Source organism: Ovis canadensis, chromosome 11, assembly GCF_042477335.2.
Source record: "Ovis canadensis isolate MfBH-ARS-UI-01 breed Bighorn chromosome 11, ARS-UI_OviCan_v2, whole genome shotgun sequence".
In the NCBI taxonomy this organism is placed as follows: Eukaryota; Metazoa; Chordata; class Mammalia; order Artiodactyla; family Bovidae; genus Ovis; species Ovis canadensis.
Genome location: NC_091255.1, coordinates 27031406 through 27056078, shown reverse-complemented (window position 1 = coordinate 27056078; position 24673 = coordinate 27031406). Strand labels below are relative to the sequence as shown.

Genomic DNA, 24673 nt, shown 5'->3' with positions numbered 1-24673 from the left:
TGTCTGGGTAGTGACTCCATTTGCAGAGATTGGGGCTAATATATTTATAGCACAAGGTAATTCAAGTTGGTTGATACTATATGTGGGCTTCCCTGGTGGCTCAGAAGGTAGAGTCCCCCACACAATGCCAGAGACCCGGGTTCAAACCCTGGGTTGGGAAGATCCCCTGGAGAAGGGAATGGCTACCCATTCCAGTATGGAATACCTTCAGAATTCTCGGAATGTATATTTAACAGATAAATGAAAACACACATCTGGAGATCAAGAAGAGAGAAGTGGACAAGTGGCATATTTAGAATTAATTAGCTCATTAGAGAGCTGAAGCTGTGGGAGTGGAAGGAGATCTCCTTGGAAGAATGCAGAGTGTAAAGTAAAAAGGAAGAATGAAATTTGATATTTTAACTGGTCACTGACTGAATGTCTAGCCTTGTGACTTCAAGCTAATCTCTTAAGTGATGGCTTCCTCAGTTTATAGGTATAGAAAATAAAGAAGTTAGACTAGATCCTTTGGGCTGTTAAATTATTTGACCTTGATTTTTATGAGTATTGTGAATAATTATTAGTATTAAAACTTGAGGTTAATAGAAGATTAAATTTCTCAAGTGTTCAATTGTCCAGATGTGAGTATAGTGGCTTCAGTTCTGGGTTTTAAAAAGTAATACTGTCACAAGTATTTCAGATTTATTTTTAGAGCTGCACCAAGAAAAATAAGAAAATTTCTTATAATACAAATAACAGAAATATGTAAGTTCCAAATAACCCAATTTCAATACTTTCATTTTAAGAAAAAGTTTTTCAACAGTGATAGAGAATGTGATTAGAGAAACTCAAAGCCAAGTAAATGGTCCTGCTTGCTATTTTTGAAGCATCTCCCAGTGTATCTATTATTTAGTACTTTCAGGCATGCAGATCCTTTTCTCAGAGCTTGAAGAACTAAAATCAAAGTTTGATTTTGCCTTCATTTGGAAATTCTTCATATGTTAATGACTCATTTTTGCCACCAGCAGAATGCTTTAAATTGAAAAAAGGTGGTTCAGACATAATTGATCTTTGCTACTAAGTAGTGCCTATCTCTGTACTCATTATTAAATATTATGCTTGCTGGTGGAGTTTGGTTTACCTCCAGTGTAGTAAATGTAATCTCAATTTGATTTGGACCAATAAGGCACATCCAGTCCTGAAACAGCACAGCTGTTTAGCCAAAATTCCTTAAGAAGATGAAATATGGAGATGAGAGGAACTCTGCCCCAGGGATGTTTGAGCTTTCTTTGGGTCCTAAGTGAAAATGCAAACACTTTATGCCCAAACATTTTCTTTTTAGTATATTCCTATTCACAGACACTGTGGTTAATAAACTTCCATATTCTGTAACTTTTGTTTATAGGAACAAGGAAAAGTTTTGATCACTTGATATCAGACACAAAGGCTCCTAAAAGGCAAGAAATGGAATCAGGGATCACAACACCCCCCAAAATGAGGAGAGTAGCAGAAACTGATTATGAAATGGGTGAGAAACAAAGTTAATAACTAATCTAGATCATTGAAAGTAAGGAGGGAGAGTACATTAAAAGCCATATTTGCTTTCCAGCCATTCTTAGTGTTATTAGGATGAAATATAGAAACATTTGCTCTTTTTCAGATGATAAGCTCTACAGTCCTTAAAATGACAAATATCCTGAAATATGTGTGGAAAGTAATCATATATAGGATTGTAAACAGCATCATAAACAGCTAGCCAGAACTTTCATATATAGATGAATAGTAATTTTGTATGATGTTTATGTTGATATTTTAAGTGTCTATTAAAAAGCTATTGAATTATAGAAGGGACATTAAAATATAGCAGGTGAAGTAGTATCTAGTGTGTTGTATTCGATTAATACAGCTGATTGTGTTAATCCATATCTTACCACAGAAACCCAAAGGATTTCCTCATCACAGCAGCACCCACATTTACGCAAAGTTTCAGTGTCTGAATCAAATGTTCTTTTAGATGAAGAAGTACTTACTGATCCGAAGATCCAAGCACTTCTTCTTACTGTTCTGGTAATATTTTTTGCTTTTTATGTATTTTTTCCCGGTCTACTCTTAGAAAGCCCTTAAGTATTAAAAACATGAAAGGAAGTCCATATTCAGCTTCTCACTAAAACAGATAACAATTCAGCCACAAAATAAAATGTTTTTTGTTTACTTGTTTGCAGGCTACACTAGTGAAATACACCACAGATGAGTTTGATCAACGAATTCTTTATGAATACTTAGCAGAAGCCAGTGTTGTTTTCCCCAAAGTTTTTCCTGTTGTGTAAGTATCTCCACCTGCATTTAACTTTTGTATCTGTCCTGAAGTCAAGTGTTCTATAAAAGTTTAGGAAAAGTATCGCCCAGTAGTGTCCACTGATTGTGGAGAGGGAAACATGAGGTAGTGGATAGTGATTTTAGCTTAGAGACAGCGGGTTTAGAGAGACCTAAGATTTGTTTTGGCCTGTCAGTCAGGACGAACATTTTGTTTATCTGGTTGTTTCCATACATTGTTCATTGTGATGAGCATCATTTATTTCCTCACTTAGGAGGAAACTGTTAGATTGCTATTAATGTATTTAAATTAGCATACCTGTTATGGTTCTTTTTTCAGTAGAGCATTTATTTTTAATCCACAGTTGAGTGAAAGCAAAATTGACCTCTTATTTGGGAATGAATTTTATTCTCTCTTAAGGGATGATATTAGCCTCAAAGTGTTCAAATCTAAATAACCCAAAGAAATTTGGGATCCCCTGGGGAAGGGACTGGCAACCTACTCCAATGTTCTTACCTGGAGAATCCCGTAGACAGAGGAGCCTGGCGGGCTACAGTCCATGAGGTCACAGGAGTCAGACACGACTTAGCAACTAAACCACCACCACCATTCCTAATGTAGGGCTTCTGTGTAGTGTCATTATTTCCTTGTTTTTGTTGTTTTTTTTTTTTTTTTTTTTTGGCTGTGTCTGGTCTTAGTTGCAGCACACAGAATCTTTTAGTTGCAGAATGTGGGATCTAGTTCCCTGTGTGTATGCACGTATGTGTTCAGTCATGTCCGACTCTTTTGCCACCCCGTGGACTGTAACCCGCCAGGCTCCTCAGTCCATGGAATTTTCTAGGCAAGTAGAATGGATTACCATTTCCCTCTCCGGGGGATCTTCCCGACCCAGGGATCAAACCGTGTCTCTTGAATCCCCTGCATTGACAGGCAGGCAGATTCTTTACTACTGAGCCACCTGGGAAGCCTTTCTTTTTGTTTAATCTTATTTATAAATGTCAGAGTTTTATGTACTTCGCCCTTGGTTATTTTTATTAATGGAGTGTAGGTGAGTTAGAAATAGTAGATTTCCTTGTAAGTTTGAATTGGATCATATATTCCACCCCCTCCAAGCTAATTTTGTTCTCCTTATTTGATCTGATTCAGCATTTATTAACACTGACTAATACTAAATTTAGTTTTAACTCCTGGGTATATATCAGTAATCAGCAGGAAGAGATGGTCCTGAAGCATGCTGAGTGGCTGATAGTAGCCAGCCGTGTCTTGAGCAAAGTCAGCATGTATAGTTAAGCATGGTTAACGATAGTTAACTATAGTTAACCAACTAGTAATGGTGACATTACTAGTTGGTTGCTTTTACCATATTTTTCCTGATGACTAAAAATACAGAACAAAACAAAACAGAGAAGCAAATACCTTCATATAACAAAATTTGGAAAAGCACCAAGAAGTTAAAAAAGCACTCATTACTCTCCATTTTTATCACGTTGTTCTAGGAAAGAATGTATGTTTTCCAGTATATATTTTCCTTTAAAATGTTCCTCTGTTGACTTTTTTTAGGCACAATTTGTTGGACTCTAAGATCAACACCCTGTTGTCATTGTGCCAAGATCCAAATTTGTTAAATCCGATCCATGGAATTGTGCAGAGTGTGGTGTACCATGAAGAATCCCCACCACAATACCAAACATCTTACCTGCAAAGTAAATAAATGTACCGGGAGGAGGATTGTTGATGAACTCAACACAGGCGTGCTGCTAAAGAATACACTAGCTGAAGAATTTCTTATGAGGAATAGGCTTGTTCATACCTCTCTAATGTGCCATTTTCCTACTCTAAATGTTGTGTTCAGTATGATAACTGGTTGACAACTTTTTAACTAAAGTATGTTTTTATACTGAGTGTACTTTCAGTGAATTTTAGTCTACTTTGATACTCATCCTAAAAAAATGATTTTACTGTACATGTAGGTTTTATATATCATCAGCTATATAAATTATTTAACTTCTATTAAGATTAAAAGAGTATCATGCTTGTTATAAGAGTAACATTTGGTTTGTTGCAGGTTTTGGTTTTAATGGCTTATGGAGGTTTGCAGGACCCTTTTCAAAGGTAAGAAAATATATTTTTCTCTACTGACAAAATGAAAATTTTATTTATATAAGTATGCCTGTTTTAAGAACACACAATGTGCTGAAAACCAGAATGATTCACACAAACACATACGTTATTTTTATTAAAAGTTTTCTACCTCAAGATTCTTTCCAAGAGGCAGTACCTTTAATATGTTTATATACTAACTTTTACAAAAAAAAAATTCAACTAAATTTATGCTTGACTTTTCAGAAAGGTATAATAAACCTCTGTAAACTTTTCTACCTTCAGTCCCTCATGTAATTAATGACCTGGTGGCTCAGACAGTAAAGCGTCTGCCTGCAGTGCAGGAGACCTGGGTTCGATCCCTGGGTTGGGAAGATCCCCTGGAGAAGGAAATGGCAACCCACTCCAGTACTCTTGCCTGGAAAATTCCATGGACTGAGGAGCCTGGTAGGCTATAGTCCATGGGGTCACAAAGAGTCAGACACGACTGAGCGACTTCAGTTTCAGTTTCAAGGCACACACTTAAGGTGTCTTATGATTAGGAAAGAGCATTACATATGGCTGAAATCTACCTCATGACCTGAAATTAATACAGTGTTATATGTCGATTACACCTGTTTTTGAAATTACATAATGAAAAAAAATTTACCTCGTGAAAACATTTTTTTCCTTCCAAGCTGTTGCATTAGATTCACTCTTCCCTGAAATTATCCTCATGTGGTCCATTCAGTTTGTTTTTGATTGGCATTCGTTGATATAGTGTGACATAAATATGTTTTTAATGATTCTCTCTGTATATGCTCTCTCTCCAAATTGACTGAGGTTCCTTGAAGGCAGGACTTCTATTTCTTCCCCTAGTGTAGTGTTCTAGAGATAGCGGTGCCAAATCAATGTAAATAGTGTAAACTTTGTTTTAAAAATTGAGTGTTTAGTTTTATTTCATTTCATTAATACTGAATATCTCTTTATATGCAAAGGCTATCATTTACATAATGGGCCTGAAGTCACAGAAATAAGTGTGTCATGCAGAAACTTTTGTGGTTTGATTGCCAGTAACCCTCCATTCTCTTCAGAGTGTTTAGTTAGTTGAATCTCTAAATGGCAGCTGGAATGATGCTCTGCTCATTCTCCCTATTTTGGAAAATAGTCTAGACATCATTCCTGACAATTGGATTGTCTCAGGATTAATTCAGTCTCTGTCTGCGCGTGGCCTCCAGTAATTGCAGGTTCATCTGGAAGCCGTAAGTGTAAGCTGAATAAAATTCCCAGTTGTAAGTCCCACGGTAGTCTATATGTATTTCATCCCCCCACCCCTGCCTTTTTTAATGATCTGTAGTATAAAAGAAGAAAAACAGCAAGTTAAACCCAAGATAAAAATTGAATTGCTCTTTTTTGGCTTCAAAGGGGATTTAGAAAAAATAAAAAAGAATGGAGCTAAAATAATTTCGTATTTTCCATTACAGCAAACACAAATCCCAGACTATGCTGAGCTTATTGTTAAGTTTCTTGATGCCTTGATTGACACGTATTTGCCTGGAATTGATGAAGAAACCAGTGAGGAGTCCCTCCTGACACCCACATCTCCTTATCCTCCTGCAGTGCAGAGCCAGCTTAGTATTACTGCTAACCTTAACCTTTCTAATTCCATGACCTCACTTGCAACTTCCCAGCATTCCCCAGGTCAGTAAATGTACTATTTATATAAATTTGAGCAATAATATTACTATACAACATTAGGAATTCCCTTGTTACCAGTTTACAGCAGATTTTGCTCCTTTTTATCATGAAATTCATCTTACATTTCTTCTTTACCTTGTAGCTGATTTGAATTTTGGTTTCTGTAAAGCTTTCTACTTTCAAAGAGTTAACAAAAATACTGACATGTTTATAGAGTGTTTACATAAAATATTCCAAGGTTGAAGCATTTTTAAGAGTTTAGGCAGGAAAAGTAACCTCGGGGACAGGTAATCCCTGTAAGTGAACAGAATTATAATTCCCTTGCTAGATATAGTAATCTTGCCCTAGTGTTTCTGTGTCTCTGACACAGCCTACTCGATCCAAAAAATCTGCAAAGTATATTAGCATCCCTATTCCGTACTGCCAGCAACAACCTGAAAATCTAGGAGTAAACAAGCAACCAGACAAAAAAGCCACACCAAGAACATAACATCTTAAAGCCCATAAGCATATTCCTTATTCTGAAGTCACTCTTAGGTCCAAGCGTGGAAAGTATACCAATTCAACATGCAACTAACAGGTGGATACATTGAGAAATAGCTAATAGCTCAAGTGGGGCTCAGATAAGCAAGGTGGCAGAAACAGCAAATTTACAGAACCTTGGGCTCATTCAGTGTCAAAGCAGATGATTTCTTATGATTCTGGTCAACCCTGGAGGTGTTACTCAATTCATTACAGAACGGACACCATTGTGTATATTATAATGACAGTAATAATGAAGGAAGTCTTCCATTGTGGTCATGTTTATACTCAGAAAGATATCTTTCCAAAGTGGTTAAAATTAAAAAGGTTTTGTGTTTAAATTTCCATTATCTGAAAAGTTTACTTATAAAACACTTCATGCTATAAGGAAAAGTTATTAGATGTAGTTAAGTGTTAAGTGGATTTTCTTTTAAAATGCCAAGTAATGTATTATTACAACTACTTTGTATTGTTCAAGATCCATAAATAGAATTTCCAGTTTATAATCCTGGTTTTGTCTGAATATTTAGACATACATAGTTTTGAAGGTTCTAAAGAACTTGGCAAATTTAGTGCCCGGTTCATACATGTTATAAACTATTATATTAAACAGCTATATTCATCTATGATCTGTTAAGCCTTGGTCAACAACAAAACCTTGGTCAGCAGAGGAAACAAATTATTTGATCTAGCATTTATTTTCACTCACTTTACTGCAGCTAATCAGGTTTCCCCTCCCCCAAAAAATAGAAGTCTTGCCAACTTTTCCCCTCTATAACCGTGTTACCCTAGGACAGTGTTTCTTCAAGTGTGATCCCAAGATCAGCAGCCTCAGTGTCATTTAAGAGCTTGTGGAAATATGGTTGCTGGAATCCCACTCCACACCTCCTGCACAAGAAACTCCAAGAGTGGGGGCCCAGAGAGCATTTTAACAAACACTCAGGTGATTCTTCCTCACTAGAGTGTGCACAGGCTCTTGCCCCATTATCAGCATTTGAACTGTTACAGCCAGGGCAAAACTTTACTGTCTTCTAGATACTGCAGTGACTGCGTTCTTTCCCTCATCACCAGCCCCCCATGATAAAGTCTTAGCTCTTTGGAGCTAGCAGCTACTACAGAGGTAACTTAGTTCTGAGCTCACAACGTCATATATGAAGGGGAGACTGGGCTTAGAAGAGCCAAGTGAATTGCTTTATCACACAGTCTTATCTAGAACCAAGGCCAGTGTTCTTTCTACCACATTCATTCCTTCCATGTCTGCCATCTTTCTTCCTTCCCTTTCCTTGCTTTTTCCTTTTTCTTTCATATATTTATGTCTGTCTTATTATTTCCATCTGCCTTACCTAAGTCTACCACGCCTTTTCTTCTGTAGAGCTCTATATTGTCTAGGTTAGTTAACCACTGAAGTTGATCACCACTAGAAAATCCATAGACTCTGCCTATATTGATCCTCTTGTTTTTCAAGTTTGGTTCATTTTGACCAACCTTTTGCTTCTTGGGCTACTAAAGAGATGGTAAAGCTGGCAAAATGATTAGTTGTTTTTATATTGACTTTTGTTTTTTTTTTTTAATCCAGACTACCAGGGATATTTCTACCTATTTTTACCCACTGATAGAGACAATAAAATAATCAGATTAAAATAAAGGTACCAGCACACATTCTGGTAGCTGAGGAACTGTTCATGTTCTGTGTTGATTGGACATTAACCATATCATTTGCTTAGAAAAATAGTCCTAGTCTGCATCCTCTTATTTAGAATTGTCTAGAAAAATCAAAGAATAGTTATGTGGTTTTGGTTACAGTTTTAAACCTACAGTGTCACCTCCAGTAGCTCTCCAAAGATGGCTACTTGAATGGCTTATAACACCCTGAAAACCTCTGACTATTCTGAAATGAAACTGAAGTTTAAAAGTGATAGAATTAATTCTTTAGAATAATGGTGTTCAGCATTTTCTCTCTCTAAATTGTATGTCCTTTGGTTTGCCAGATTATTTTACTACATTTTATTAGAGAAAGAGTTTATCTTTTCAACAGACACTTTACTCTTTGATGAAACCCATTTGTATCTCTGAATTGTGGATTTATCTCCATGAAAGGATCCTGATTTGTCTATTGCCTAATTATTGTGTTTTTATCATTTGTACTTAGGTAATATCTCTTACAAGAGTTTATACTTTCTAACTAGGCATGCTGTTTTATATCTTTAGGTCCTTGTAATCTTATATCCCTGCCTCCTCAATTTTTTGTGGAACCGAGTTTGCTGATATCAAAGGGCTAAAAGAAGTGATGAATCTAATCCAGATTCACAGCTCGCTCCAGCATTTCAACTTTGGTATTTAGTTGAATAGAAAACAGAATATTTCCCTGTCTCCACTTTCATCAGCCATGTGCTAAGCAGAAGTATTTAAAGAATCCCTGTGTCTCTCCCTGAAATGGACCATGAGTGTTGCTTGCCATTAATTACCCAAAATCAACCCACACTAGTCTACTGAATTTTAAGCAGGTGTAAGCTCTGTTGCTTTATGTCAAAAAGCAAAAAACGCTGATATGCACACAGCTCAAACTTTGCTTCAAGCTTCCCGTCAGCTTAAGACTTTGCCTTCTGGATCTTTGGTACTTAGCAGGATTGACCACTTAAGCTGTATCGTCTTTTTGTCCCCAATATTCTCTGCCATCAAATCAGCTACATAAGAAATTCATGAACTCCCTAGTCCTCCCCATTAAGCATTAAACCTTATTTAAGTAAAAATTATGATGATAATTCAGTAAGTCACCAGCTTCTGAGGAAGTGGCAGTCATTTACATAAAGCCAGTGTCTCTGAAAATGCATTCTTCTTGACAGATGATTGTAGGCCATTTGTCTCTCCTCTTAACACAAGGAGGATTGCTTTATGTTTTATATTTTTATATATGAAGATACATAAATGGCTGTCTTCTGACTCCACTCCTCGCAGAAATTGAATTTGGTATCCATGAAGCCAGTGGAGTATACTCAGAGTTCATTGCATGTGAAATTGTGTTAACTTTTAGCCAAATGAACATAGAACTTTGTCTCTTCAGATTTTCCCACATGCCGTTATCAGAACCTTGAAGAGAATCTATAACATTTACTCTTTGATAAATAAGAATATTTCAAATTTGATATTGTGATCCATTCTTTAGTCCAGTGTAGCTGAGCTCGACATGAATTGAAGTACCAGGGTTAGAGCTAGAAAATTAAAATGTTATCTACTAAAAATGCTGTATATGGGACTTTCTCTTGCTTAAGAAAGCCATAAGTGGCTCTCTAACAGGGTGAGCAAAGATGCCTTTTTAAAACCATGTTATGAGTGCTTTATAACCATTTCAAGTATGCATTTCAAATACAGTCTTCCTGTATCCTCTTCAGATGTTAAAGAGCAAGTATACTAGAAACAAATATCCAGATGGCATGATACGGATTTGGTGGGCTGTGGTCCACGGGCGCGCAGAGTCAGACGCAGCTGAGCACACGAGCAGTAGTTGCTGAATGACAGTATCCATTAAAAAGAAATTGAGTAGATTCATCTACAGTATATTAAAGTTCAATTTATACTCTACTGAGACCTCCCAATATTTTTCACACTGTAATTTAATTCAGTAAACACTCAAACTCCTATATCGTAGGTATTCAGTAGGTACTCCAGAACATTTAAAGATGTCAGAGACCCTGGTCCCCAGAGACTTGGCAGTTTTTGCCTGTGGATCTCAGTATTCAGTTTCAGCTGAAGTTGTTATTTCCTTCTGAAGCGTGTTTAACAAATCCTTTGTGTACACAAGTTCTTTGATTTTTAAGTACAAGATTAATACTACAATACTCTGTAGAAAATAACCCCAAATCCAGATTTTGTCTTGAATCATCACAGATGTTCATTGTTTACTACATGCAAGGGACTCTGTTAAACCAAGGGAAGTGCGGGCTCTAATAAGACACGCAACCTGCCCTCGGATAGATTTCAGAACAGTGAGAGTGGCGGGGTATACAGAGTGTCCTGTTTTGACCTCTTTTGTGACCTTTTGTACTTATATTGTACCTTACAGTTATAAAGTATTCTGATCATTCAAAGGGACATCTGTTTGGAAAAATCAGGTGATAATCATGGCTAAAGTTTAATAATATATTTTTTACCTGAAAAATATGTGAGATGTATATTACATTTTTTAGCAAAAAGAAGCCTATGATCTATTTAAAATATTTTTCGCTTGAAAAAAAATCTTAATTTTTTTCTTTGATCAGCTTATTTTACTGTTAGTATTACAGCATGAATATTTTTAGAGCAAAGACCTAGCTAGTGGAACTTTACTTTAAATTCACTTCTTTCATTTCATTTTGGGTCTGTGTCCAATCTGTCAGTTATTCAGTCCTTTTGGTTCTGTAAGGTAGACCTCCCTCCCTGAAAGCTGGGTGGATCAGCTAGGAATTCTAAGGACTCCGACCCTCCAGTAGTACTGACAGCTGTGTGCAGAAAGGGTCAGTTCATCAAAACCATTTCTGCAAAGAGTATACTTAGTCATACTTCTGCTGTGTTTATCAGGTTTAATGTGTCCCCCTCTTAGAAGAAACGTAAGATGCCTCTATTTTGAGACTACTTAAAGTCTCCAAAGTAATTTTTTTTAATGTTTTATGAAACTACTTATGGTAGTGCAGACCTTTATTTGGTATATTCTTGATTTATTTTTCTTCTTTTTCTTTGTTATCACATTCTGTTTAAGGGAGAAAAATCATTTTAAACTGAGCAACTGGTTGGTATAATTTCTGCAAATTTTCCACTTCATTTTTTAATGTAATTCTTGATTTACACTAAAATCCTTACTTCTAATAAGGGTGGCAAAAACACATCTGTCTGTAAAATTGTAAGTTCTACCATTTATTAATATTTAGAGTTGGTAATATTTAGGAAATAAGCAGTCAGTTCAATAATTAAAACTAGAATCCTCCTGAAAAACCAAGAAAATTAATAATTATCCAGTATCTAATCATATTTCACCCTTTAAAAATCTTATGAACATCACTCACTTTTGTTTTCTCTTCCATTCTGTGTCTGTGAAGCTTCTCTGCCTTGCTCTAAATCAGCAGTTTTCATGCAGCTGTTCCCTCATCAAGGTACTCTTTACTTTTGTCATCTTTGCACGAATTACTGCTTACCCTGCGCTCATCCCGGGCACATGGCATGAGACTTCATTCACCAATCCCTGTAAGCAGAATCTGGCTCAGGCACATAAAGGACTTATAAGGCCATTCCTGTAAGGTCTGGATGCCTCTGGCACTGCAGGGCCAGGACTCGTCTTGGTGGAAGAGCTGCCCAGGTTTCCCGAACACTGAAGATGCTGTCCCGGCCCTGAACTAACACAAGCAGGTTAACAGGAAGCTCCAGGGAGAGTTACTGGAGCAAGGAGGGTATGTGGTGTGGGGAAGAATTTTTAGCTTAGAAAGTATTTATTTTCCCTAAGTATGAAGCTAACCCCAGCGTTTCCTTAGAAGTTAAAGCTGGCTGTCTTTTTTAATCATCTGTGCTAAAAAAGGGAAAGAATGTGGTCCTTAGTTAGCTCAAAGGACTAAGAAGAAAAAGGTGTGATGCAGTTATGTCTCATTTATAAAAGATGCCTTTTCTTTCTTTTACTCTTCAGTAATTAATATACAGAAAGATTAGACCTATATAGAAAAAGAGGTGTCAGCAATTGATGAAAATCCATTACAAATATTTTTAACGTTCCTATAGTTAATCTTTTATATATCTAGCTCAAAAGATTAATAATTCTAAATATATAATTAACACATCCCCATCAGTGTATTTACTAGTAGCGCTAGTGGTAAAGAACCCGCCTGCCAATGCAGGAGACTCAAGAGATGTAGGTCTGATCCCTGGGTTGGGAAGATCCCCTGGAAGAGGGCATGGCAGCCCACTTGGGTGTTCTTGCCTGGAGAATCCCATGGAAGGGGCACCTGGGGAACTACAGCCTCTAGGGGCTCACAGAGTCAGGCAGCCCTGAAGCCACTGAGCACAACACGCACACAAGAAGAAGCTGGAGTTATTTTTTTTCTTCCAGGAAGACTTAATGGCATTTCTTGTTTATTTACATTAGCTTCAGTGACTTTAAAAATTCCGGTATAAAATTCAAGTCCTATGCATTTGTTGTAAAACTGCTTTAGTACTCCACTTTTTTCCCCCCCCAGTTATTAGGAGCGTCTTAGTTTGTGTAGTAATTATGTACACAAAATCTTCACCTAGCTTATCTGATTCTTCTAACAGTCCTTTGAAATAGGCACATCTACTGTTAATTTTAGTTGCCAGTTTAAGAACTGAAACAAAATAAGAGTTCTCATCCAGACAGACTGGACCCTGGGTCTTCTGATGGGCCTCATTATATATGTAACAAATGAGCCCTCTGACACCTTTGCCTTCTTGTAGATGCAATAAGAATTTTCTGATAGGTTTGCCATAAGATACATGTGATAAACTAAGCAGGGCAGATTCAGGGACCTTACTAGAGCCCTGTGCAGGTGGCAGGAGATTTGGATTATTATTAAGTGTTTCATTTTCTTCCTCAGTTTCTCAAGAACTAAAAAGGATTTGATCCTTTTATTTTTTCATGAAAATATTAGATTCCAGTTTGAGAGATCATTTTGGTGTTTAAAAAACAGGTGACTTTAAGTATTTTATTCTTTGTCGGGATGGAACTATATCCTAGTTGTCAGAGTAAACCCTGATGCCTGCCTTCAAGGAACTCATGTTTGAGCAGGGGAGGTAGATATATAATGGATATACGTTATTTAACTATAGTGTAATGATTGTTTTCCCACTTACTCAATTCAGTGAATTTTGGCCAATAATACCTTTTGCTTAGGATTTCATCTTTACCTGAAACCACTACAGTTCATTGAAGCACAGTGCTTATTAATACACTGCTGTGAAAAATTTTCAGCTTCTTCTGCCCTGCATGTTTGTAACTGGCTGCATGTTTAAGAGCAGCATATCTAAGGGAATTTAAATTAGTAAGTCAAGACTACAGAGGTTTTTAACCTTTTATTTCACGTGAGTGGTGGCCTCCAAGTTTCTGTCACTTCATGGATTTCTGCTTTTGTGCCCACTGAGAGTCGGAAGGGAAGGCCAGTGCTTAGGGGCCGAAGAGACCAGGATACAAAGCCTCCAAGAGGCTTTGATGAGTGGGAGTGTAGGACCAAGGTCTGCTCACTAATATAAAATGTCATGTGTACCAAAGCAGGGTGGATCTGTCTCCATTTAGGCAATTGGGCTGATAATCTGAGAGCTTTTCCTATAGAATATCAAGACCAAATCCTTCACTAGCTTCTAGAAAGATTTCTAGTTTTAAGAGGGTTGAAGAATGCTGCCAAAATTCTCAAAAGTGAGAATTAAGCTTAGAAACCAGGATACTAGGATCATTCTGTTTCATACTAACTTGGCTTTTTTCAACATGCTATTTTTAATATAAATGTAATGCTTTTTAAAATTGATTTTACAAAAGCCTCCAAGATTTGTATGTCAGCTTCTCCTTTGATCCTTAGAATAAAACATTTTTGCTGTGAAATCGAACTTCGGAATCACCATCATGCCGCATTTACCTGTGTGTGACTAGTAGGGTTGGATCACTCAGTAGGAAGAAAACACACACAAAAAAAACACAAAATGAATTGAGATGAAAATTGAATTTGAAAGTAAAAATGGGACATCCACCTCTCACATAGCATTGAAACTTTGGGTTATAAGTGACAGTCCTAAGTCAGTGATACTATAAAATTTTTAATTAAAAGGAACATATCTGCGTAAGGGGAAAAAATTAGAAATTCAGCAAAATAGAATAAAAAAGTCACCTATAATCCCACGACTCTAAGATAATCACTGTTTATTAACATTGTGGTGCCTCTCCTTCTAATTTCTCTTCTTTATGTAGTTGAAATCACAGTAGGTGTAAAACTTTATTGCTTGTTCTTACCCTTAAGATTTAAAATTTTATTTAGAGGTCTGAAGGTTATTTGCGTAACAAAATAGGAAATGAAATACTCTTAGTATATCTTTGAAGAAACCTTCACCCTAGTGACTTACTCTGATTATAATTTATATAACTTTAATTCTTAAGAATTAAACTGAGCAGACCCTTGTCCTCAGATGGAAGCTTTGCCTCCTTGCAGTGTGATGACTGCTCCCCTAATCCCCATCCCCAGAGAGAGCCATAGTCTAGCCAGGGGTGTGGCTTCACCAAAGGTGGTCACACAAGAAGGGGCCCCAGGGTGGGAGATTGCTGGCAGAGGGCCACCAGCTCTCTGGTGGTTGACACTGTGTCCCTCCTGATGACCATCTCTTGATTGTTTCAAACTCTTATCTTGAAAGTGCCAGTTTTGCCTGAATCTTACTTCCTATTAAGGAAATAACCCTAGATAAGGAACTGTTGGACTTGAACTTGTAGGCCACATGCAGATTTGAGGAAAGGGAAGGTCAAATACATAGACAAGTTCATGATCCTTTCAGACAGAAGAAGCTAAAAACGGCATTGTCTTTTCCAGTAAAAATATGGTGCAGCCACACTGGCGATCAGAGGGGTTGATGCTTTTTGACTCTCCCCAGTTGCAGCCATCACATTTAAAACTGGCAACATTCTGTTCAACCAATGTTTGTTGAAAAAGACATCAACTAGATATTAGAGAAAAACAAAAATGAGTAATAAATTACTTTGCCCTTCTAGGTGCTTTTATTCTAGTAGAGAAAATATGACATACACATAAGTTGTGATAATATAGACAAAATATAAATGCCATATAAAAGCAAGGAGAATGCATCATGAAAGAAACAGAAATTAGAAAAAAATGCAGGTTGCCCTTTATCTTGTAGCCATCAGTAAGGCAACTGAAAGAGCTGCACACACATCACAGAGTGCAGGGTGCGTTCAAAAGATAAGCGGCCTTCTTTCAATTTTGTTATTTCTTTTCTAAATAGCTCTGGAGAAGATTCAAATAAATGTGCAGAAGAGAATAAAAATCATCCAGAGTGCTGTCACCCAGAGAAAAGTTGTTTGAACATCACAGTGTATTTTCTTCCATTTATCTTCCTACCCATAGGATTAGATCAGAACAGATTCATTGCAGGTTCACTGCCCTTGGCTCCCAGAGAGGTGCTGCTGGCACTTGTAATGCTGCACTCACACTCCCAGCCCAGTGCACTTTTCCACGTGCCTGCGTTCCTTTGATAAACTCAAGACAGCAACCCTCTAGGGAGTCTGTGTCAATCAGACCAGGTGCCCGTGGATGCCTCATACCTTGAGTAGAATTCAAGGCTGACTCCAAACGGAGGATGTGTGGCTCCTAGGAGGAGGTCATCACAGAGCCATTTTCTGTTCATGAGCCAACAGACAGATGTATGGATCTTTGTATATTTTCAGTCACATAAATACTTTTTGACTTGACGTACTATTTTTTGTCCAAAAATAGAATTTTTTTCCACTCTCAAATTTACTCTTTATTTTAAAATTCAGATGGTACACGTAAGAATAAAGTAGGGAATTCCCTAGTGTCCCAGTGGTTAGGACTCCCCACTGCCATTACAAGGGACATGGGTTTGAGGAACTAAAATCCCGAAAGTCACACGGCACAGCCAAAAAATAATAAATTAAAAATTACCTGAAATCATACCATCCAGTAATAATATATTTTGGCAGATGTTTTCCCAGCCTTTTTTTTTTTCTTCCTGTAAGTGGATTTCTTTTCCCCCTACTCCCAAATTATGGTCATTTTTCTATATTAGTAAATATCAGTCATTTGCTACATTTTGTTACATTTTGCTATAAATGGCTTAAATTTTGCTACAAATGACTAAAATACTTTTTGCTTTGCCACTAGTAGTTAAGCCAAAGGTGGGTATAATTGGTCTAATTATTTTAGTAAATTTTATTAAAGTATAACAGAAAAGCACACAGATTATAAATTACAACCTAATGAATTTTTAAGAAGTAAACATACTTAAAAATCCAGCATCCAGATCAAGAAACAGAAGATCACCAGCACCCCCAAGAAACCATCCTCATACCCTCTTCCAGTCACTCCTTCCCCAGAGGCAACCACTATCCTGTGACCTGTCTAATCTGAAATCTTTACTCATCTGATGAGTAAAAATATACCCTGTTTTTTGCTTCTTGTCACTTTATGGAGTTACTAATCAGATCATTTATAAAATACATTGTAGGGCCCTGTTTGGGGAGGTTTAATCTCCTCCGTGAGAGAAGTAAATGGCAACTGTTAAGGTGTAGAACAAAAAATGACTTGGCAGAGTTGAAAAGATCAAAGCAAAAATTCTGCTGTATGACCTTTAGGATATATTATTTTCTTAATCAATATTTGAGTTCCTTTGGGGTAGGCACTATGAATTTGAGAAGAAAAAGCATCTCCCTTTCTTTGAAATGGCATATTTCCGTAGCTTTGGCAATTACAGAATATATCCTGTGTATAAACAACTAGTAAGTCTACATGGCCCTCTGCTGGAAACTTCTGGTATGATTTGGAGGAAGGCATTCTAGTCTGGTGACTGCTAGCCTTTCATTCAGCTCAAGCCTGCCTGCCTCTGGCTTTTCCTTGCAACTTCTCTGGTTTTTCTTTTGTTTCCCTCCCCCCCCCCCCCCCACCTTACGCTCTTTTTCTGCTGTGATAGCAAATTTTGCTTAACAAAGTGTGAGGTGTGTAAACCTCAAGATCTTTGTAAACACTCTAGCAGTTGACTCTTAAAATGAATGCAAAAACAATAGACTAGGTTGTATCTCATTTACAAATTGTGAGATTCAGTCCTGGAGCTTAACACCAGAGGAGAAGAGGGTAACTGGCTGCTTCGTTTCTCTCCAGGAATCGACAAGGAGAATGTTGAACTCTCCCCCACCACTGGGCACTGTAACAGTGGACGAACTCGCCATGGATCCGCAAGCCAGGTGCAGAAGCAGAGAAGTGCTGGCAGTTTCAAACGTAATAGCATTAAGAAGATCGTGTGAAGCTTTCTTTCTTTCCTTTTTCAAACAGACTTAACTGACACGGGCTCTTCACTAGTGACCCCTCACCACCGTGCTGTGATGCTGCACTTCATGTTTTCTGACGAGCCCATCCAGTCTGCCATGTTGCCAGATGATCAACTCTTGGAAGCATTGCCGAAATTTAATGCTGCTTTTTTTCTTTAACCTTTTTTTTTTTTTTTTTACTTTCGGTGTGTCTGGTTTAAGCAAGTGTTCAGAACAGCTGCAAAGAGAGTGGGCAGTCAGGACACTTGAACTGAGAACATCCCAATTGTGAGAGAGGATGAATTCTTGAATACTGCTACTACTGGCCAGCTATGAAAGCCATTTGCACAGAGCTCTGCCTTCTACTATGTTTTCCCCTTCTTCAACATACAAAGTAAAGTGTTAGTCTTATTTACACACTTTTCAAGATAGAAGTTTATGGGAGAAATAATATTATAACCCCAGTATGTTTAATCTGACTTTTAGCTGTGGACTTTTTTTTACCTTACAAAACTGAAGAACCATAGAGGTCAAGCCTCAGTGACTTCACACCATAAAGCCACAGGCAAGGTACTTTGGGGTGGGGGGGAGGGTGGAGGGATTTAGTATTTTGTAGTGGGTTCTTAAGAAATACTAACACTTGAGTATTAGCAATAATTACAGGAAATAAACATAACCACATATATCTTAACATTACTGAATTAAAGAGATGAGTTCTGAGGCCTTATCCAAACTCAGTCAGTCATCCAAACTAGTTTATATTTTTCTCCAGTTGATTATCTTTTAATCTTTAAATATGCTAAAAGTCATTTTTTGTTTTTGTAAACCAAAACTATACTAAGTATAGTAATTATACATTTTCCCCTTCCTCCTCTTCTTTCCTAAATAATTCTAAGCAGGGTAATCAGTGAACAAAGTGTTGAAAATTGTTCCTAGAAGGTAATTTCGTAGATGGTTGCATTAGCTCCATACAAAATGGAATGGTACGTGACTATTAGAGTAGATGATGCTTTTATTTTGTTTAATATTTTTCCCAGAAACATAGAGTATGGTGTATATTATCAAAAGTTTTTTTGATGAGATGTATTTTAAATGTCTTGTAATCTTTCCTCTCCCCTCCAAAAAATCAGGAATCTCTTTAGCAAAACATTTCGGTTCTATATGATAGAATTGCGTTTAATCACTGTGAAAAGACTGGTCAGCCTGCATTATTACGACAATAGGGGACCTTAAGCGCTGCTGCTATGCTGAATGGTGTGGATTATCATGGCATTGGAATTTTCCATAGTAATGCAGATCCAATTTTTTTGTGGTACCTGCAGTATGCAAAATAATTTGACTTCAGTGACTATATTAGTATCTGGATGTTCCAATTTAGGACTAAACCATATTTATTACAAGCAGATATTATCCCGCTATTCCTGGGCTCCCTTTATATGTTAAGATGTAATGGCTTTGGGAGGGGAAAAGAAACCTAGGGGAGGGGGAGTTTCCGAAAGTGCTGTTTCATGAGTGGATTTCAGTAAATTAAATTCCACAGCTAAATCAATAAATAATGGTACATTTAAGTGTTCTGATTTTAATAATATAACACATTTCACATTTATCTACACAGTAACAATGTAATATGTTAATGTAAATAAAATTGCTTTTGATATTCAGAAATAACAAGAATTTAATTTTTTTAATTTGTTTATAGTCCTGGGAAAAGTAAGAACCATTTGCCAAAATTAAAAAAAAGAAAAAACTTTAGTGCTAATAGTTATTTTGACCCTGAATTGTTGGAAAATATTGAAGATACATGCAATTAACTAAACTTTTACTTTTAACTATTGTAGAGGCTTCATTAGAATAGAGTGTTGTAATAACAGAGCAACTAAGATGATAAGGAAGTAAGACCAGAGCTGAGTTTAGAAATAGATCTTTAACAGCCTGGTGCCAAGAATGCCGAGCTGCTGGTAAGGTCCATGTCTTCCCACAGCCCAGAGCTTCTGGGGTGGGCACCCTGGCTCCTGGAATGTGAGCTTTTAATAATTTTGGTTCTCTGTTTTTCCCTCTTTGTTGGTTGGTTTGGTGCAATGACCATGGGTAGTGTTATGCTATTTTGCTTCTCCCATCAAAACAAACTTCCAACGCTTTACCACTAAAAGATATTGATCTTTCCATAAACAAGTTTTCCAGGGTATGTTATTTCTTAAATTTATTCATTAACTTCCCTCTAGTGTAATGAAGGGAGTGAATTCACTTGAAGTACCTCATGAAATGATCTGCATTGCATAAATCAGAACTGAACCTTCTTTGAATTGCAGAAATATTTTTGACCAGTACATCCTGGAAATTTGAAAACTTATTAAGGTTTAAGGTTCACCTTGTTTAAAGAACTTCTGACTTTTGAGGAGAATCTAGCTTTCCAAGAAACTAAAATGAACATGAGGTAAATCTCACCAATATGCTTCCCCTGGAGAAATGAAACTTTTTTAGGCCTCATACTTATAACCTGCACAAGAAATTCTGAAGTTTACAGCAGGTTGCCTATTCTGCATAATCTGATGTAAGTTCTATAAATTAATTTGTTTTGGGTTTGTAGATGTTTCCCCTGACTTTTTAAAAAGGAAAACACTAACTCACCATTTTTTGGTCATGATCTCCCTGCTTTATCACCCCCGCTGTCCCAGGGGTGTGCCCTTCTTTGCCAGCCTTGAGACCTGGTTCTCTCGCTTTGGGGGACATGGCCGATGCTCTCTCCTGCGTTCACTCAGCACCTGTCGCTACTGGGGGCCGGCTCCATGCAGGTCCTAGGCCAGGGCTGAGGATGCCGGAGAGAACGGCCAGCGGATGCTGTCCTGGGGGAGACGGCATGAAAGCCGGCAACCCACCCTGCTGAGTGGGTTTTAGGGTTCTCAGTTTCGTTTTGGCTTTTCTCTTTGTTTTTTGGTTTTGTTTTTACATCCTACCCCTAACCCAGGCATAATGAGGCATGTCTTATTCAATGTTATGCAATGGACTTATACAAAAATTCATTCTTAGTGTCAGCCACACAGGTTTTTTTTTTAATGCAGTATATTCACCTGTAAATAATTTGTGTAAAATTTGACAGAAAAGTATATTTACTACACTGTAAATACATGTGATGATATATTGTATTATTTTGCTTTTTTGTAAAGCAGTTAGTTGCTGTACATGGATAACAAACAAAAAATTTGATTATTCTCGTGTTAGTATTGTTAACTTCTTCCTGCGACTGCGTTACATCATTTAAAGCAAATGCTGTGTACTGTAAACTTACATTGTATATGGTAACCTCCTCTCTTTTCTGTTCAGGCCCAAACTCTGGCAGTCCCCTTGTCTACAGCCTCGTTAATACCGTAAGCAGTTGTACGCCAGCAGGAGAAATGCTGCCCAACAGACAAAACCCACCATTGTAGGGGAGAACTGTAGAAACCCATTTCAGATCACTGTTGTTCCCATCCCATTCTCCTCCCTGTGTATGTACTCCTCCCCCCTTTTTTAAGTAAAATGTAAATTCAATCTGCTCTAAGATGTGGGGAGTTATTTAATTTCTTCACATGCATCAGCTCTCTCTTCTTACTTGCCCCCTACTCCTCCCTGATCTTTTGAAACATTAAGGCCATTTCCTTTCTTTTAAGGATGTCTTGGATTCTTAAACCACCACCACTACCACCCCCTACCCTGCCATGGGAAAGACCTTTCTAGTTCCAGAACTTCTCTCTCAACTAAAGGTAAAATAATTTTGGTGAAATGCATAGGGAGAAAAAAGTTTCCCTTGAGTCTGAAAATTAGACTGATAAAGATAAATTGATAGGAGGAAAGCCTACACATTTATTTAGTATACATTTTACATGACAGAAGCCTTTAAAAAGAGATGAGAAGACCCCCCCCCAAAAGAAAAAAAAAAGAAAAAAAAAAACAGTTAAAACCTGAATATTTCTATCCTAGGTTTGATGAAGAGTGGGCATCATGTAGAAATCTCATAGGCCAGACTACGAGGTAAGTGCAGTGAAGTTGGGAAGCCTAGCAAGATCTATTCCAATTCTCAAAGTCCCTCTGTCTTCAGAGATTTGGATGCTCCTTTCCACCAGGGTTAGGGAGGGCCCAGCCTCTCAAGTGAAAGTTTTATGTGTGTTTCAGGAAAGGATGGGAGGAAAAAGGTCAGAGAAACCTTCCTGCTTCTGCCATTTTCTCAAGCTCCTTCAAGGTGGCATATTTTGAGATCACATGTCCTGAATCCCATCAAATGCTTTTTTAGGGCCTGCCAAACTGAAGGGTGACTCTGCATTCTGAGTGAGGCTGAGTTTAGTTCTTTAAAAATGAGCAATCAGAAATGCCAGGACACCCTGAGATCAACAGAGGGCTTATGTTAGGACCCCACAATTCTCTCCAGCTTCTCAGCTTTCTCCAGTAGAACCTTCCCGGACACAGCATGTGTAAGCACTGTCAAACACCCTCCTTGGCTCCATTACCCCATTATGCGGGCTACTCCCAGATGGACAAAGAATGCAGCCTAGACCCTGTGGCCAGGACAGAGCTGATCCTTATGAGGACAGCAGTATCTGTTAAATTAGACAAAGGGCTGAAAAGACTGTGAAGGAGACACTTTAGGTCTGAGGCAAGTACCGGTCTGTTCATGGGAAGACATACGGGAGGCAGAGGAACCTCATCTGGACCACTTGCTAGCACTCTGGGCCCAAACCTTCAAGGCAGAGTATATGCAGGCTCCAGGGCAGCCCTGGGAAGGAGGGAGGGAGGGAGGGAGGGAGGGAGGGAGGGAGGGAGAGGTTGTGTGTGGGCCGGGAGAAGGGGGACCCACAGGCCTACGCACTCTCGAAGCTTCAGGTAAGTTCTCTGGCCACCGAGGCTTAAAGACCACTGGAGTAGAGACCAGAAAACTCAAGTACAGTTGACCCTTGAACAACAGAGTTTGAACTTCAAGGGTCCACTTGCATGCAGATGTTTTTTAATAGTAAATACTACAGTGCTTCATGATCCATGGTTGGTTGAATTCAGGGATAAAGAAGGACAGCAGATGCAGAGGGGACCAACTATAAATTATACGCTGCCCTGTTCAAGGGTCAGCTGTATAGCAAATAACTTTTTATTCCCCTCCAGACTAAAGCATCACAGTCAAAAATAGGGATGCCTTTGGGTAGTGACCATCTGGACCACACCTCTCCATCCCTGGACAGTAAGCTGCTTGAGAACATTGACAGTATCATCTGTCATTCATGGGGCCCATGCTCACTTTTTATCTACACAGTTTTGTTTTCTGGGACAGTCTCAGGCTAGTCTGCCAATTTTGAACTGGCCAGAAAAGTTGATTCCCAAGGGGGTTTGGGAAGGGCAGAAAGGTACTAGAAGAACAGTAAAAACTTACTCTGTAACAAAGAGGTAGCTTCACAGTGTTCCTTTTTCCAGAAAGTAGCCCAGCCCACCCCCGTGCCCCACACTTAACCGCACCCCTAGTTCTCCCTTGATTTCTACCAGTGAAACAGCGTGCACACTGCCTGTCAGAACAGCTCCTGGCACAGCAGTGTCCCAACTCTGTCAGGGGCGGTTGTCCCAAGTAATCTGCCAGGCCTGTCTTCATTAGAGACTCAGCCTTTTTACTGAAGTAAGTTCCATGTAAGACCCTTTTAGCTGCCAGCTTACAAGAAGCCCTCTTATAATGTTGATTATGTTTCTAAAAATACTAAGCCACACTGCAGCAATGTAGTCCCCGTAGGTTTGAATCTCACATTTTGTCCTTTTAACTAGCTAATCATGAAGGGGATATTTCATAATGTTAATGTGAAATTGTAATTTTAATAGATTTGACTCTAAGTACCTTCTAGAAATCCATTTATACCTTGTAGTATGTACATATTGTTGTTTGTTGTTTAGTCACTATGTCCGAGTCCTTTGCAACCCCGTGGACTGTAGCTCACCAGGCGCCTCTGTCCATGGGATTTCCCAGGCAAGAATACTGGAGTGGGTTTCCATTTCCTTCTCCAAGGGATCTTTCTGGCCCAGGGATTGAACGCACATCTCTTGCACTGGCAGGTGGATCCTTTACCTGTTGAGCCACCAGGGAAGCATGTACGTGTTCCATACACCACATATATGTATACATGGATGTCTAAAGCTTCCAAAGAAGCATCATACATTTTATTTAAGTTGGGTCAAATTACCTTTATTCTCTTTTATATTATCCCCAAAAGATGGTACTGCAAAATTTTTCCAGGTCTTTAGCATGTGTTTATGCCATGAGTCAAGCCGTCGTGATAAAGAGAAGCCCATGGAGTTACATAGTTGAGAACTTCCCCCAAGGGGGCCACTTCCTCCATGTAAAATAGAAAAGTCACATTGAAATCTTAGTATGGCCCTTTCCTGGTCAAAAGTTCAGAAAGCATTGCCCAACAATATGTTCCAAGGAAGAAAATGTCAACAGAGGTTACCTCAGCTGATTTATTCATTTATTCATTTGTTCAGACACATTTTCAGTTGGTTATAATCGTACCAAGCCAGCCCTTTGGCCAGGCATTGCAGGTGCCAAGAAAAGAAGAAAGCTTGGTCTGTGCCCTATGCGAGATCACAGTTTAGTGAGGACAACAGCCACAGGGCCAGTGAGCATAGTGGGTTAGGTGTGGACCGAGGAGTTGGGCCCTGAAAAATGGCCAGGAAGTGTGTCCAAATGAATATGTCCACTGAGCAGTTGAAAATAGGATTGTGAAGTCTTGAATTATATATAGGGTGTCCCTGAGGCTGGGGGACGACCTTGCCCAGATAGCGCATGTAGCAGAGACGCGTCCAGGCAGAAGGCAGTGCCCCAGAAAGGAGGCTGGCTCATTCTGTTATTTTCCTCTTTTCATTCCACTCTGGGAAATGCACCCTGATTTTGCGTATTTAATAACTCCATGAAGGGGCTTCCCTGGTGGTCCAGCAGCTAAGCTTCTGTGCTTCCAGTGCAGGAGGCCTGGGTTCGATCCTGGTAGGGGAACTAGAATCCCACAGGCCACAACTACGAGTTCTCATGCCACAACTGAAAAAAATAAAAGAATCCCTTGTGCCACAGCTAA

The 24673-nt window shown here is 38.4% G+C and overlaps 1 protein-coding gene across 10 annotated transcripts in view; it reads left to right on the top strand.

Annotated features, from left to right (window-relative positions):
* NF1 (neurofibromin 1) overlaps positions 1-21138 on the top strand; it is a 254089-nt gene extending 232951 nt beyond the window's left edge. For 6 of the 10 annotated variants that reach the window (XM_069602902.1, XM_069602899.1, XM_069602908.1 and 3 more), the window contains 8 exons: positions 1385-1507; positions 1916-2046; positions 2202-2302; positions 3854-3996; positions 4359-4405; positions 5857-6073; positions 17455-18170; positions 20922-21138. In XM_069602902.1, coding sequence (XP_069459003.1) covers positions 1385-1507; positions 1916-2046; positions 2202-2302; positions 3854-3996; positions 4359-4405; positions 5857-6073; positions 17455-17597 — 905 coding nt within the window. In that variant the 3' untranslated portion in view covers positions 17598-18170; positions 20922-21138. The remainder of the gene's footprint in view (positions 1-1384; positions 1508-1915; positions 2047-2201; positions 2303-3853; positions 3997-4358; positions 4406-5856; positions 6074-17454; positions 18171-20921) is intronic. The other 4 variants (XM_069602900.1, XM_069602905.1, XM_069602901.1 and 1 more) reach the window with 4 other exon arrangements.
* Positions 21139-24673: the final 3535 nt, after the last annotated feature.